A 15,725-nucleotide genomic window follows, 5' to 3' on the forward strand; every position below is an offset into this window, starting at 1 on the left:
AGTTATTTTCCCCTTTATTTTTATTTCTTAAAGGCCCTGTCTGATTCCAGTCTCTTAAACATTGCATGCCGTTTTTTTTTGACATTTTGACTAAATTTACAATTATTTGGGTCATCCAATCTTCCCTGACTTTGAAATCCTTATAGAATAGAGTAGAGTAGAATAGAATGCCTTTTATTGTCATTCAAACAACTTGGTTTGAACGAAATTGCATTTTCTACAGGTTTTACATTACAAAAAAACCCAAGACCCACACTTAACACAGTTTACATAAACATCCATCACAGTGAGTCTCCAACACCTCCTCACTGTGATGGAAGGCAAAGTCTTATCTCTTCCCTTTGTTCATCACCCGTGGTCCAGCAGTCCATCTGCAACGTCTAGGCGAACTGGGGCTCCCGATGTTAAAGCCCCCGGCAGAAGATGGTAAGTCCTGTGGCCATTAAGCCACGCCGGGCGATGTTAGGTCCCCGGCTCCATGTCCTTTAAGCCCCGCGATTCCAGCGGGAGAAGCTGCCGTTGTGGGGGCTCCGAAAAGCCGTCTCCCACCAGGGCCCTGGAGCTCCCGATGTTCCTGTCCACCGGGCCTGCGGCCAGAGCCTCCAAAGCTCCGGTCGGGGCGCAGCCGCCGCCACCACAGCTGTTCCCGCTCCGAAGACGGCCAGCACCGCGATGTCAGATCCGCAGGCTCCTCTACTGGAGCACTTAGGTTAGTCCCGGCCGGAGGCCGCCGCCGGCTCCACGATGATAGGCCCAACGACACCAGAGAACCGACAGGGAAAAAGTCGAGTCCCCGTGCAGGGAAGAGATTAACGGTTACCCCCACATCCCCCCCCCCTCCACCCCCCACATATACACAGCTAAAAAATAATAAAAACTAGACTCGAGACATACATCTAACAAGACAAAAATAAATAAAAGACAGACGATTGTAGTCGAGCCGTGGCCATTAGGCGCCGCCACACTCACAATCTCCTCCTTACTAGAATATGCCATTTCTGAATTTGGATCAAGTGCTGACCAGCTCCTTGAGTTGCCTCACACAAATCAAACATCTCACTATCTACTCTGATGTGCCCCTTTTGGATCACAATAAAGTCACCCCTCATTTGAAACTCAAAAGCACACAGACCCATAGATGTATAGACTTGCTTGATGGGGTTTCTGACCTGCTAGTGCAGAGGTTCCCAGTACCATGGCCACTGAACTTGTTCCAGTAGTAGGTGCATTCAATTTACTTTCTCAATAGAGTTAAATGTACTGACATCTGTATTTGCTCAAAAACATCTACTGCCAATTATTACCCAGGAAAATGAACCACCCAGTCACATTCCACTTATCAACATACAGAATAAGTTTCATGTGCATATATCATGTGAATATAAGTATTATAGTGAAATCCCAAAGGAACTTTGGTTTCCTTGGTGTGAATATCACAAACAATCAGTCCTGGACCAACCACATTGAAGCCACGGCCAAGAAAGCCCACCAATGCCTCTACTTTTGCAGAGGATTAATGAATTTGGCATGTCTCCAATGACTTTTCGCACCTTTCACAGATGCACCATAGAAAGCATACGTCGGGTTGCATCACAGCTTGGTTTGGCAACAGCTTTGCCCAAGACCACAAGAAATTGCAAGGTTGTGGATGTGGCCCAGTTCATCGCATAAACCAGCACACCGCACTCCCACTGCCCCCCCCCCCCCCCCCCCCCCATCACCCCACCACTGACCCCATAAACCCCCAACCTCCCCCTAGCCAATAGGCTCCATCTACACTTCGCGCCACCTTTGGAAAGCAGCCAACGTAATAAAAAAACATTTACACCCCAGTCAATTCATCTTTTCATCTCTTCCATCCGGCAGATGATACAAATGCTTGAAAGTACATAGCACTAAATTCAGGAACAGTTTCTTCCCCGCTGTCATCACACTACTGAATAGATCTAACATAAACTAAGGTTGCAATCCCAAACTCCCAACCTACCTCTTTGTGGCCATTACACCTTTATTTTACCTTTATTTTCTCTTTAACTGCTTTAACGCAATATTCAGCACTCTGGTATTTTTTGCTTTGTACTATCTGCTGTACTTGTGCATGGTTTGATTGAATTCATGTATAGACTCCCTGATTTACATACGGGTTACATCCTGCAGGCCCTTGCATAAGTCAGATGTTGACTTATGCAAGTTGGAAACAGATATGATACTGCGCACGTGTAAGTTTACTCTTCAACGCAGAGACCATGTGGGCGTCAGTGGGCTTAAAGAATTCCTTATGTAAGTGCGAGTGGATGTAAGTCACCAATTATGTAAGTTATGAGTGCCTGTATTTGACTGGATAACATATAAACAACGTTTTTCATTGTACCTCACACAATAAAGATAAACGTACACCACAATGCCTGGTGTTTCTCTATTTTTAAAATGACCATTAGCCAGAGCTAGATTCTCAACCCTCTATATGTGACTTTGGAAACATGTTTGAGAAGTACTTTTCTGTCAGAGCTGATCTTCCCTGTGTGTCTCGCCTATTGATTGACCTTCCTTCTTGTTACAGATGAGGATTTACAGATCTGTATGCACAATGAGCCAACCTGCTGCACGAAGAGGATGGAAGAGAGGTATCAAGTAGTGGTGCGGAGAGAGCTCCTACAGAGCATCCAGTTCCTGAGCTTTGAACTGAAATACAGAATTGAAAAGAATGGCGGGGCTTTCCAAGGTAGGAATATTACAGCTGACAAACAGCAGGAGGAGAACCAGTACAAAGTGGCTAATCTTCCTGGCCGTGCATTGGTTTCTCTGCTTAAATACTTGTAAAGCAGCTTTGGGGATTTGTGGTCGAGGTTTGATTTATCCAGGTCGGTGCAGAAATGCATCTTCTTGAACTCGTGCATTGCTCAAGAAATGTTTTTAAGTGTGGATGGATCTAATTTCTGACCAATTTGTCTCTGGCTGTGTTCAGGTTACTCCTTCTCCACATGGAGTTTAGTGTTCACCTTGTTTTACTTGCCTTGCTCACAGACTACTTTCTAGAGCAATGCAGAACTGAACGAGGCCAACTTTGGTCATGTCGACTATTAAGGTCCCATTTACATTAATCCTATTTTTGCAAAGAGGAGTAGTGTAGAATTGGCAAAAAATCTAGGATTTAGACAGTTAGGGGCACAGAGGTAGAGCTGCTGCCTCATAGTGCCAGAGACCCAGATTCAATCCAGACCTCTGGTATTGTCTGTGCGGAGTTTGTTCGTTCTCTCTGGTTTTCACCGGGTGCTCTAGTTAACTCCCACATTCCAAAGACGTGCAGATTTGTAGGGTAATTGGCCTATGTATAAATTACTAGTGTGTAGGACATAACTACTGTATGGGTGATCGGTGGTCGTGGGGACTCGACTGAATAGACACAAAATGCTTGAGTAACTGTCAATCTGAAGAAGGGTCTCGACCCGAAACGTCACCTATTCCTCCTTCTCTCCAGAGATGCTGCCTGTCCCGCTGAGTTACTCCAGCATTTTGTGTGTGTTTTCAAGACCATGTCTGAAATGTATGTATTTTTTCCCTTTCATGACATTCCTCTTCAATATTTTCCTCCTCATTTGTAAGGGATGGAGATAAAGTCAGAACAGTAGGCGAGCTGGAGGTGGGAAAGACACTTTAACGCATTGCTCTGCTGGATTAGTGCGAGACTCTACCAGCAGCTTATCATCATCTTGCACAAAGTCTGAGTCTCACAGACAGTCTGAAGAAGGGTCTCGACCCGAAACATCATCTATTCCTTCTCTCCAGAGATGCTGCCTGTCCCGTTGGTGTTACTCCAGTATTTTGTGTCTATCTTTGGTGTAAACCGACATCTGCAGTTCCTTCCTACACACTACCTTGACGGTATTTTAGAGATTTGTAAAATTAATGGTTTACATGTGTTAAGTGTAATTTATAAGGCGCCAATGTCTCCCACCAAAAGCTATTTTGTCCATTCATTGTTTTGAACTCTGAATTGTTATGGACATGGGTGAATGGTTTTTAGTAGACTGCTTTACCTATTGTCTGGTTTAGTTTATTTAGAGATATATCGTGGAAACAGGCCCTTTGGCCCACCGAGTCTGCACCGACCAGCGATCTTTGCACATTGACATAAGCACACACACACACGAGGGACAATTTACACTCATACCAAGGATAAAAGCCAATTAACCTACAAACCTGTACATCTTTAGAGTGTGGGAGGAAACTGAAGATCTCGGAGAAAACCCACGCTGTCACGGGGAGAACGTTCAAACTCCGTACAGACAGCACCCGTAGTCGGGATCTAACCTGGGTCTCTGGTGCTGTAAGCACTGTAAGACAGCAAATCTACAGCTACACCACCGTGTCGCCTGGCACGTAAACAGCATCGTAAAACAAAAGTCAGCAGTGAGAGTGAGCTTTGATTACACAACACCGTTTTACAATGGGCTTCTGGGTTTTAGTGTGCCTCCCTGCAAAAGTTATTGGTTTCTGGGTGTGAGCTGCTGCATTCCTACTGAAGTGCTTTTTCCAGGAGCATTGCCAATGCTTTGCCCTTCATATACACCTGGGAACTTCTTCCTGGGGTTCTGACCCTGAGATGCTCGGTCAGATCTGAACAGTTTCGCAGCTATGCCTGCTTAGGCTCACATCGCAATGAGAACGTTCATCATATGATAGTTGTAATGAAGCTTCACAAGACTAAAATTCAACTGCCAGCAAGCAATACTTGATAAGTCGCAGAACAGCCAGCAGTGAAGCAGACAGGAAACACATTAAAATTCAGATATGTGTATATTTTTTTTACAATCAAGAGCTCTCTCAAATAACTGAGCGAGGTTTAACAGGTCTGTTGAATTTGTTACATTTTCACATTTTTTGACTGAAATTAATCCTGTGCAAACTCGGTCCATCTACTTCCTTTTGGGGCTGTTGTTTTGCTTTACTTTCACCCAATGTGCTCAAAAGATAGTAGTCTCCTTCACAATGGCCTGAGCTCTTGTGGCTGGCCTATAGTCAGTGAAAACACAAGACTAACACTTCACCGGGCAACTTTGTCGTTTCACAATAGTGGAAGATGGGTTTCTCTGTAACCAATTTGACTGAAGATTTAACCGTGCAAGAGCTTGTAAGGAAGCATAAGATACTCTGAGCTGAAGTGCAGGAAGAAGAGGATGACATCCAATTGCTTGCAATCTTCAGATCAAAACTGCCCAAGAATTATGACCATCTCCAGCACTAGTCTTTGGGCCATCTCCTTCATTTTATCCCACCTCACATTTAGCTACATATGCCCAAGTTACTGGAGAAAAAGAGACTGCCGATGCTGACATTTTGAGCAATAAAACATTCAATGAAGAACTCAATGGGTTAGGGTGCATCTGTGGAGTGAAATGGACAGATGATTTTTTGGGTTGGGACCCTTCTTCAGAGGTAGTCTGATGTGCATCATGCTACTGTTGCTCATTGAGTCACATCAACAATTACATTTCAAACAACATTTGTCTATAAAACATTTTGGGAAGATTTGGAGCCATATTGATGCAAAGCTTTGTTCTTTAATAGTCTTCTTATCAACCCACTGTCAGCCCAACATCTTCACCAAAGCTCCTCTGTCCTTGGAAGGTTGTAATTTGGTTCACCCACAAAGTCTGACTGTATCGTCCATTTTTTCCACCAACACATTTTGACCTGTTGCTTCAACACCACAGTCAATGAGAACCTCAAACAAAATCCCCCTCCCCTTTCACCCCATTTTATGTCAGTATGGTACATGATCTTTCATTATTCTGTCTTCATTCTGTTGATGGATACTATAACTTCCCCAAAACCTGATTTGTAATATAATATAAAACAGAAAACTCTAGAAACATTCAGCAGATTAAAGCCCCCCGTCCCACTTTCCCAAGTTACTCACAGATTCTCCCGAGTTTTCCCCTTGATTCAAACTCGGAGATGCCAGCCGTAGGTACTCGGGGCTATTTTTTTTCCTCGTGGACATTTTTTAACATGTTGAAAAACGTCCCGACTTACCTGATGCCCCAAGTACCTACGGCTGGCATTATGAGTGCTACGAAATATCTACGGCCTCCTACAGACTCCTACGGACTCGCTACGGATATTCTCTGAGTTTGAATCAAGGGGAAAAAGTGGGAGAATTCATGAGTAACTCTGGAAAGTGGGACAGGGGCTTAAGGAAGCACCTGTGGAAAGAGAATTAGTGAATGTTTCTGGTACAAAACTATTCAAGAAAATTGGGAAAGAGAGAATACAAGTTTGTGTTCGGCAGTAGAGGAGAAGTTAGAGGGAGATGGATTAGACATCCGGTGGGGTGAGACCGATAGCTTTATGTTGCAGATAAGTAGCAGTAGGATCAGATGAAGCTGCTTTGATAATGTAATGTGTTGCTAAGGGTAAGGTGTGGGACATGCTTTGCAGGATGCAGAAAAACCCAGGTCAGACAGAGAGAAAGTAGGTCATAAAGTTTGATCTTGAGTCCAGGAGACTGCAATGTGTCCCACCAGGAGATGAATTGATGTCCCTCAAGCTTGTGTTGAATCTTGTAACAGTGCAGGGTGCCACAGACAGAGAGATGGGAGGGGGAAGATGAATTAAAATGGAACCCGGTAATTCAGTCATATCTGCAGACAGACTACAATCACAATCCCAATCACAATAATACTTTATTAGCCAAGTATGTTTTGCAACATACGAGGATTTTCATTTCCCAAGTTAGTCATACAAATAAAAAGCAACGGAACACACAAAATACATTTTAACATAAACATCCACCACAGTGACTCCTCCACATTCCTCACTGTGATGGAAGGTGAAGAAAAGTTCAAATTTCTCCCCTTCTTTGCTCACCCATGGTCGGGGGCCTCGAGCCCTCCGTTGACGGCATGATCTTGACTCCTGTAGCCAGTGGTCGGGCCCTCTGCATCGGGGGATGTCAGCTCCCCCGCGCCGGGCGATTGAACCCCGCGTTGGGGCTAGCCAAGCCTTCTGCAACGTCGTAGCTCCCGACTAGCCTCTCCCAAGACTGCGAACTCCCGATGTAAAGTCCGCAGGCCCCGGTTGGAGCGATCCCAGGCAAGGGATCGACTCCGGTGTTAATTCCACAAAGTCAGTCCGAGGAGGCCTCTAGCTCCATCGATGGTGGGCCGCAGAGCGACCGCAGAATGCGATCCGGAAAACAATCGCATCTCCACAAAGGTAAGAAACTGAAAAAAAAGTTTCCCCCCCCCCTCCCCCACAATAAAACACTGGAGATCATTTACACATACGTTTAACACACACACTAAAACATTTTTTAAAGACGCAAAAACAGACAGACTGTTGGCAGCACTGCCAATCGTGCGGCGCCCTGGTGGTGGAGTGCTCACGTGGTACAAGTGCTCCGCAAAGCGATCACTCAATTGGTGTTTCATTTCTCCAGTGCAGAGGATCGCTTTGCAGACCACCTAACCTCTAACATCTGATATAGTGGTTTTGCCTTGCTAGCTTCTTGTACAGTATATCTGATTTAATCAGAACATCATCAACAATGTCTTCTCATTCTTTATCTTCATCTCCATCTCCCTTTGTTGAAAACGTTGTTTTTTTTAATTGCTTCCATGATCTATCCATCACTTTACATTTCCCTCATATGATCTCTCTTCCTCGCACTTTTTCTTGGTATGCTCCAGTTTATCTCTCATGTTCCCATAAGGTCTCAACCTCTTTCCTTTTTCTCATTATGTTTCCTTTTCCCCTTTTTCTCCTATCTGTCTGACATAATTGAAACTGATATTGGTGCAATATTTATCGTATACTGAAGGAAATGGCATTCTCATTCTATGTGTTCTTTCTTACCTTTGATCACAAATCATTGGGACTAATTAGGAATTAGAGATGGCTGCTGTCATCTGTATTTATATTACTGCTGTGTGTTAATGTTACTGAATAAAAGTAGTTCTGGAACAAAAATAAAGCCAATAAAGGCTGGAAATGTGCAACTGATCAGGCAATATCTGCGAAAAGAGAAATAGTTAATATTTCTGAAAAGTTAATGTTATCTGAAGTGCAAGTTTGCAGCATCTGACATTTGGGTAAACTGCATGGTAAACAGGGCCCAGTACAGCAATGGGTGGAATAAGTGCCAGCGACACACCATTGGGAAGAATTATTTCCATTGAACTACTTGCTCAGGTTAGGCATTGGCAGGGTACCAACATTTTCTCATTTACTGTGCCCGTGGAAGGAATCAACAGAAGCAAAATGCATCATGTTAAGTCTTGCTTTCAAAGTGTTCTTGTGGATTTTATTTTTTGCTTGTGACCATTATTGCAATTTATTGCCAAAATAGCCTGTTGTGCCATTTTAATTCTAAAGTCTGCTGGGTGACTTAGAAAGGCAATTAAATGTTAAGCATTTGGAGTGAATATAAGATGTTTGGCAAGGTGTAGCGGGAGATTGGTGTCTAACCTATGCTGGACCTGACCTGGGAGTATTTGATGGAGCAAGCTAGCTGGAGCTTTGGGTTGTGTCGAATTTGTGGTGCAAGTCTTTGATGGGATTTTGCATCTTGCACTGCCTGTGGGGGAATATTTGATAAGACAAAATGGTGAGTTTTCTCTTTATTTAACTTATGTTGTACCTACTCTAGGACTGGACAGTGTGAAGAGAGATTTTCTCTGTTGCCAACTGTAGGTATAGGAAAAATAAGTTTAGCTTGATTCTGCATCGGTAGTCACCCTCTTTTGAGCTCAGAACTTTACTAACATCAGGGTAAGATCTGAATTGTTTGAAAGTCCCATATGTTCAGCAACATTTTTTTGGCTCTGTTTAAAACTTCTACTATTTACTATTTCAAATGCAGTTGTAAAAGATTTTGACTATGATTGATTTAACAAATCTTCATTGATTGTTTGCCAAGAATTGGTAATTAAAGGGAGATCATTTATGGAGTCCTTTCCGCTTTGTGTAGTATAGTTATTGTTACCATGTAAAAAATGGAGCAGCTAATCTCTTGTCTCTCCAAGACCTCAGTGATTAATGTTGCCAGGGCATCAGGGTTGCCTATTCCTTTCTCCAGAGACGCTATCTGACTCGCTGAGTTACTCCAGCTTTTTGTGTTTATCTTTGATTTAAACCAGCTTCTGCAGTTCCTTCCTACACACCAGGAAGAATGTCCTTGTTCTTTCAACAGTGCCATGCTTAATATGTGCCCATCTGAAAAAGTGGAAAAGGCCACATTTCCCACAGCCTCAACTCTGTCCAAGTCGAACTTCAATGTCAAGGAGACCACTCCTTGACTAGATTTTCATTTTTCGCTGCTAATCCCTTTCAGCAAAGGCTCAGTATGTGAGAAAGATGAAACAGTGATCAAGTTGACAGAGGAAATGTTCAATAATTTCTCCAAATCATTCCTCCAGCCATACCCTGTGGGGACTTTTTTCACCCAGGGATTGTTGCAATGTGAATCATGCAGTCTGAGAAGGTGATGGCGACAGGTACTCCCACAGCAATTAAGAAACTAGACAAGCACTTGAATCACAAAGCCATAGATGGTTGTGAACCAAATGCAAGTAAATGAGGTTAATGCAGATAAGTAAAATGATTGCATGGATGTTGTGGGCTGAATGGATTGTTTCTGTGCTCTTTGACAGATTCACTATGACTCTGATTCATTCAGGAGGGTAACAAACATCTAAATCCCTTCTGTTGTTGCAACTTTATTCCCTCAGATGTGGTCGTTGGCATGAGCAGTAAATGAACGGACTCCTTTCTTTCCTTGACCCTGGTCAAGTGCGAAAAGTAAATAGGGCAAAACAAAAGTTTGCTATGTGAAAGTGATGTATGAAGAGCGATTTATCCAAAAGTCTTCATTATTAACAACTCGTTTGCTGCCAAATACTTGTTTGATCGAAGGTATATGCAAACATGAAAGTGTTCAGGGAACAAACTGTTCGTTGCTTTTAATGCCTCTGCAAACAAGTTGTGTTAGCTAAAACAACAGGAATTTTATTTATTGGTTGTGCACTTTTCAGTGTTTGGTTAGAATTGTGATTAATAGTTTCAAGAACGACCATGAACCATGTTGATTGAAAATTTTAGAGGACACATTGGCTCCTACGTCAACAGGGCGAGAGACCTGGAACTGGGAACAGTGGCTAATTTCATTCGGGTTCATTGGTTCTGGTTTGAGCAATAGTAATTGAACCTTGCCGTCTTCCTCGATGAATCTGGCTTTGAAACAGAGCTGTGGCATACATGAATACACAGAAGATAGAAGACCCACGTTACATGAAGAATATCGTTCAACACTTCATAATTATCAACTATATTCTTACACATTTCGAAGAATTTTACCACCATGTTACTACCAAGGCATTAATTTTGAGTGTTAAACATGTCTACATTGAGATGAAGGTAGATAAATCTTACAGACCTGATTAAACATGTCCAAATACACTGTGGAAAGCTGCAGAAGAAGTTGCAGAAGCCTTCTCTGAAATATATGAATTATTGTTAGACATGGGTAAGATGCCAGAAGACTCAAAAAACGAATGTTTTGTCTTTATTTAAGTAGGGCCGCAAAGCAACATTTGAGAACTATAGACCAGAAAGCTTAACATCTCTGATAGGAATGGAATTGGAGAGAGTTGTGAGGGATTAAATATACAATCATTTGGAAAGACAGGGATTGATTAGGGATAATCAGCAAGGTCTTGTACAAGGAAGATCACATCTCACCAATTTGATTGATTTTTAAAAAAATAACCAAGAATTGTTAATGATGGCAGGGCCAGAGACAGTCTATGTGGATTTCAGCAAGGCCTTTGATAAGGTTCCACATGGCAGGCAGCTCTGGAAGGTTAGATCACATGGGATCCAGGGAGAGACAGGATACTAAATTGACTTTATGGTAGGAAGCATAGGGAGGAGGTGGGAGGTTGTCTTTCAGACTGGAGGCTTGTGTCTAGTGGTGTGCCTCAGGAATCAATGCTGGGCTCATTGCCATCGTCATCCACATCAACAATTAGGGCAAGAATGTACAAAGCATGAATAGCAAGTTTGAAAATTGCACTAAAAGAGATGGTATCATTAGCAGTGAAGATGGTTGTCAAGAATTTTCGCAGGATCTTGTCCAGCTGGGCAAGCGGACTGAGAAACAGCAAAGTTTAGAACAGAGTTTAATTCAGATAAATGTGTGAATATTGGGAGTTTAAATCAGGGGACAACCTTCACAGTGAATGATAGGACCCCGTGGATTGTTGTACAGTAGAGAGATCAGAGTATAAGTGCATAGTTTCCTGAAAGTGGCATTACAGATAGATCAGGTGGTGAAGAAAGCTTATAGCATGCTGGCTTTCATCAGTGTAGACGTTTTTATGTTACATTTAAGTTGTATAACTGGTATTAGGCCACATAGTGTTCACTTTTGGTTACCCTTGCTGGAAAAAGGGCAGGGGTGGCACATGGTGCAACTGGTAGAGCTGCTACCTCACAGAGCCAGAGACCTGCATTTGATCCTGACGATGGGTACTGCCTGTGTGGAGTTTGCCTGTTCTCCCCGTGACTGCATGGGTCTCCTCTAGGTGCTCTAGTTTCCTCCCGTTTTCCAAAGATGTGCACGTTTGTAGGTTAATTGGCCTCTGTAAATTGACCCTACTGTGTAAGGTGTGGACGAACAAGTGGGATGACATAGTGTGGACTTGATGGGCTGAAGGGCCTATTTCCATGCTGTATCGCTAAACTAAACTATGAAAGGATGTTGTCAGTTTCAAGGGCCTGAGATATAGAAGAGTTTGGGCAAGCTAGGACTGTATTGCTTGGAAAGCAGGAGGCTGAGGGATGATATCATAAAGGTGTTATAGAATAATGGGGGGAATAATTAGGGTGTATGGACAGCGCTTTTTTCATCGAGATGGGGAAATCAAGAACCAGAGGGCATGGCATTAAGATGTCTGGGGAAAGATTTAGTGAGAACCTGAAGGGCAACATTTTCCACACAGTGGATAATGCGTGTATGACAGGAGCTGCCAGAAAAAAATAGAAACAAAGAACCGCAGATGCTGTTTTATACCAAAGATGGATGCAAAGTGCTGGAGTAATGCTGCCTGAGTTACTCTAGCAGTTTGTGTTGATCTTTGCCAGAGGAAGTAGTTGGGGCAGGTACAATAACACCATTTAAAAGACATTTGGATGGGTACATGCATTTCGAAGATCATAGGCCAAATATGGGTACATGGGACTAGCTTCGGAGGGGCATCTTTGTTCGCATGGACAAACTGGGCTGAAGGCCCTGTTTCTGCACTGTATTAATCTGTGACTCTATGTCCATTGTGAAGAACATACTGGTGTTATTGAAGAAGGGTCTCGATCCGAAACATCACCTATTCCTTCTCTGCAGAGATGCCGCCTGTACTGCTGAGTTACACCAGCATTTTGTGTCTATCTTCAAACAGGTGAATTATTGATCTAAAATATAGGTTTGATTGCATGTACCCTACAGATGCTGATTTACCAGATGGCCTTGCCCAGAACTCTTCTAAAGTGGCCTTCAGAAGGTGCCGGTGATAATATTAGCTAGGCGCTGAATAGTGAATTGTGTGGTGACCAGATTACACAAAGGATGTTCATCCTGTTTTCCTTTGTGCACTCAAATTGTCATGTCGTCAGCGCTGTGCTTAAACCTAAAACAGACCACAATAGTCTTTGTACCGGGAACATTTTGAGGGAAGTGCTGTTGAAAGATGTTGCTGAAGGATTTTGTAAATAATGGGATGTAGATTTATGACGGTTTTTGGTTTACACATCGTGAAAATGATGTAAAAATCCTACGGTTTCTAGGCATCATTGATGAATGGGGGAATTGGATTCTCTCTCATTTCCCTGGGAGTTTTCTAATCCTTGTGGTGATAGGAATGTTATTTAAGTAATTAATATGTTATCCTGTGTATTGGTACAGCACACTACCTGGATGACCATATTATTACAGACATAGAATAAAATAATCCAGCTGTTTCATTTCTATACCACACCAAGGCTAGACTGCTTTAGCTCAACACTATTTCTCTCTAATGCGCCTCTAACATCAGGTAATTTCCTGGGGGAGACAAAAAACCCCACAGAATTTGTCAAAGAGTTAGAAGATGCCAAAAGACTAAGAACCTTGTTGAAGTTTCACCCTGAAACAAAAATATGAGGAGATGGTTGGGGTTCCAAATGGTGGCCAGTTTCACTACTCTAAACAGTTCTTAGCCCAACAATGCTATGTTAAGATACAAACACACTGTGTTTGACTTAGCACTTTAATTCATACATCTTTCTTCTTTATAGTTTAGTTTAGAGATACAGCATGGAACAGGCCCTTCGGCCCACCGAGTCCACGCCGACCAGCGACCCCTGTACATTAACACTATCCTACACACACTAGGGACAATGTACATTTATACCAGCCAATTAGCCGACAAACCTGTATATCTTTGCAGTGTGTGAGCAAACCAAAGATCTTGAAGAAAACCCATGTGGTCACGAGGAGAACATACAAACTCTGTACAGATAGCACCTGTAGTCGGGATCGAACCCACGACTCTGGTGCTGTAAGTGCTGTAAGGTAGCAACTCTACCGCTGCGCCACCATGTTATATTGGCATTATGAAAAAGCTTTTCACCGTACCTCTGTACACTTGACATTAAACGAAAACTAAAATTGAACTGAAATGGAACAATTGTGAGGAATATATAAAATACAGCTGATCTATATTGCGTGTCCGAATTCCCCATTTAAGTTAAAGAAGATAGACACAAAAAGCTGGAGTAACTCAGGGGGACAGGCAGCATCTCTGGAGAGAAGGAATGGGTGATGTTTCGGGTCGAGACCCTCCTTCCTGCTCTTCCCCATTTAAGTTGTGTGTTCTTGTTAATCTGAAATCATAAAAGTCCATTTCATTAAGCTAAGCTTGGTCTCAATGAACCAACCTTCTCCAAGCCTTGATAGATGGGGAAGTGAGGAGCAGGACTGTCATATGACCACTGTCGACACCATTCATTGGTGCCTTGGGAGTTCCTATCCCAATGGGGTGAACAGGAGATTCCCCACCTCCCCCTCCTCGGAAGTCATGACATTGCTTCAACTAGCGACCAGCTCAAACGTTGCCCTTCCTCACCCCAACCTGAGCCAAGTGAGCTAAAGTGTGGGGCAGACCCAATTGGAAAGTGAGTGCATCTTGAGGGTAGGTTATAGCCCCGAGCTGAGGCTGAAACAATAAAATTGTAACCGAATGATGTTTTCTCGCCAATGCTTTGATTGGACACGATCTGAGAAGTGCTCACAGCTATAAAATTGGTTAAAAAAAAGAGTTTGAAGTGTTGCTTTGTTTTGCCAGTAGGAGGGAAAGACGAGTGAGAGAACCTGAGGCTCTATTGGCAGACTTTGTTGCAGCCTTTTAAATAAAATCCAGATGGCAGTTTGAAGTCATGCAGTTCTGAAAAAATGAAAACCATATGTCTATTTGTAAACAATTAAAAAAAAACCCAATATGCCCATTCAATTAGTCAGTGGTAATAACTGGTGATAAGCAGGAGTGTTGAGGAGAGACATTGATCCATTCTCCCATCTGTGTTTGCTAGTCCTTGGGTTGAACCGTAGTCCTCAAAGGATCGTGTTTTCTGTGGCTTGTAATGCTAGTTCTTTCTTTCTATGACAGTTTTTGATGCAATGGTTGTAAAATAAAAAATATTGGTTTAAAATCATTATTGTTCATAAACTTAAGGAAACAAGAAGTAGGGTTAAGCTACTGGTTCCTCAGTATGTTAAAAACTGATCTGCCCTGTGCCTCATCCCCTCTTTGTGCCAGATCCCAATAGCCCTCAATCCCTGATCTTTCAAAGATGTATCAACTTCTACACTAAATTCTAGTGATCAAGCCACAGCAGTCTTGGAGATATACAGCATGGAAATAAACCCTCAGGCTCAACTTTTCTATCCTGTCCAAGTACCCATCAAAGCATGCCCCATTTGCCCATTTGACCCACACCTCTCTAAACATATAGCTGAAACTATTGGGCAGAGAATTCCAGAGATTCTCTAATTTTGGAGAAGAATTTCATTTCTACACAATACCCTGTTTAAAATGACTACCCCCTTGTCTTAGAACTGTTGAAGATTCTCCCTCAAAGTGAAAGTTCTTTTTACATTACACAGTTCCTTTGTAAACAACTCCCAGAAAAACACGATAAGGACTGATGGAAATATGAATTAGACATTTTATACCCTGACTTGTTGAGGCCACGGGCCTTCCAACCCTGGCTGGTGGAGAGTCTTATCGCAGTCCCATGCTCACACCATTGGTCATGCTCTTGATGCACTGACGGTCAATGTCTATTAGAGTCATGGAGACATATAGCAGGAAACAGGCTCTTTAGCCCGCCAAGTCTGTGCCAACATGCATTACCCATTTCCACTCATCCTATACTAATCTCATTTATTTACCTCCCCACATTCTCATCAATTCCTCCCAGATTCCACCACTCAACTACAAACACGAGGCAATTTTCAGCAGCCAATTAACCTAAAAAACCCGCCTGCCTTTGGAATGTGGGTGGAACCTGGAGCATCTGGAGAAACCCACATGGTCACAAGGAGAACGTGCAAACTCCACTCATACAGTGCTGGAGCTCTTGATCTGACCCAGCTCGCAGGGGATGTGAGGCATCAGTTCTCCTAACTTCCC

At 42.9% G+C, this 15,725-nt stretch overlaps 1 protein-coding gene across 2 annotated transcripts in view; it reads left to right on the plus strand.

Moving 5' to 3' along the window:
• The window catches only part of LOC116979760 (glypican-5-like), a 463,239-nt gene that overhangs the window by 61,916 nt on the left and 385,598 nt on the right, over window positions 1-15,725 (plus strand). For both annotated transcript variants that reach the window (XM_033031524.1, XM_033031523.1), the window contains exon 2: window positions 2,561-2,722. In XM_033031524.1, the coding sequence (XP_032887415.1) occupies window positions 2,561-2,722 (162 nt within the window). The remainder of the gene's footprint in view (window positions 1-2,560; window positions 2,723-15,725) is intronic.

The sequence above is a fragment of the Amblyraja radiata genome, chromosome 13 (genome assembly GCF_010909765.2).
Source record: "Amblyraja radiata isolate CabotCenter1 chromosome 13, sAmbRad1.1.pri, whole genome shotgun sequence".
Classification (NCBI taxonomy): domain Eukaryota; kingdom Metazoa; phylum Chordata; class Chondrichthyes; order Rajiformes; family Rajidae; genus Amblyraja; species Amblyraja radiata.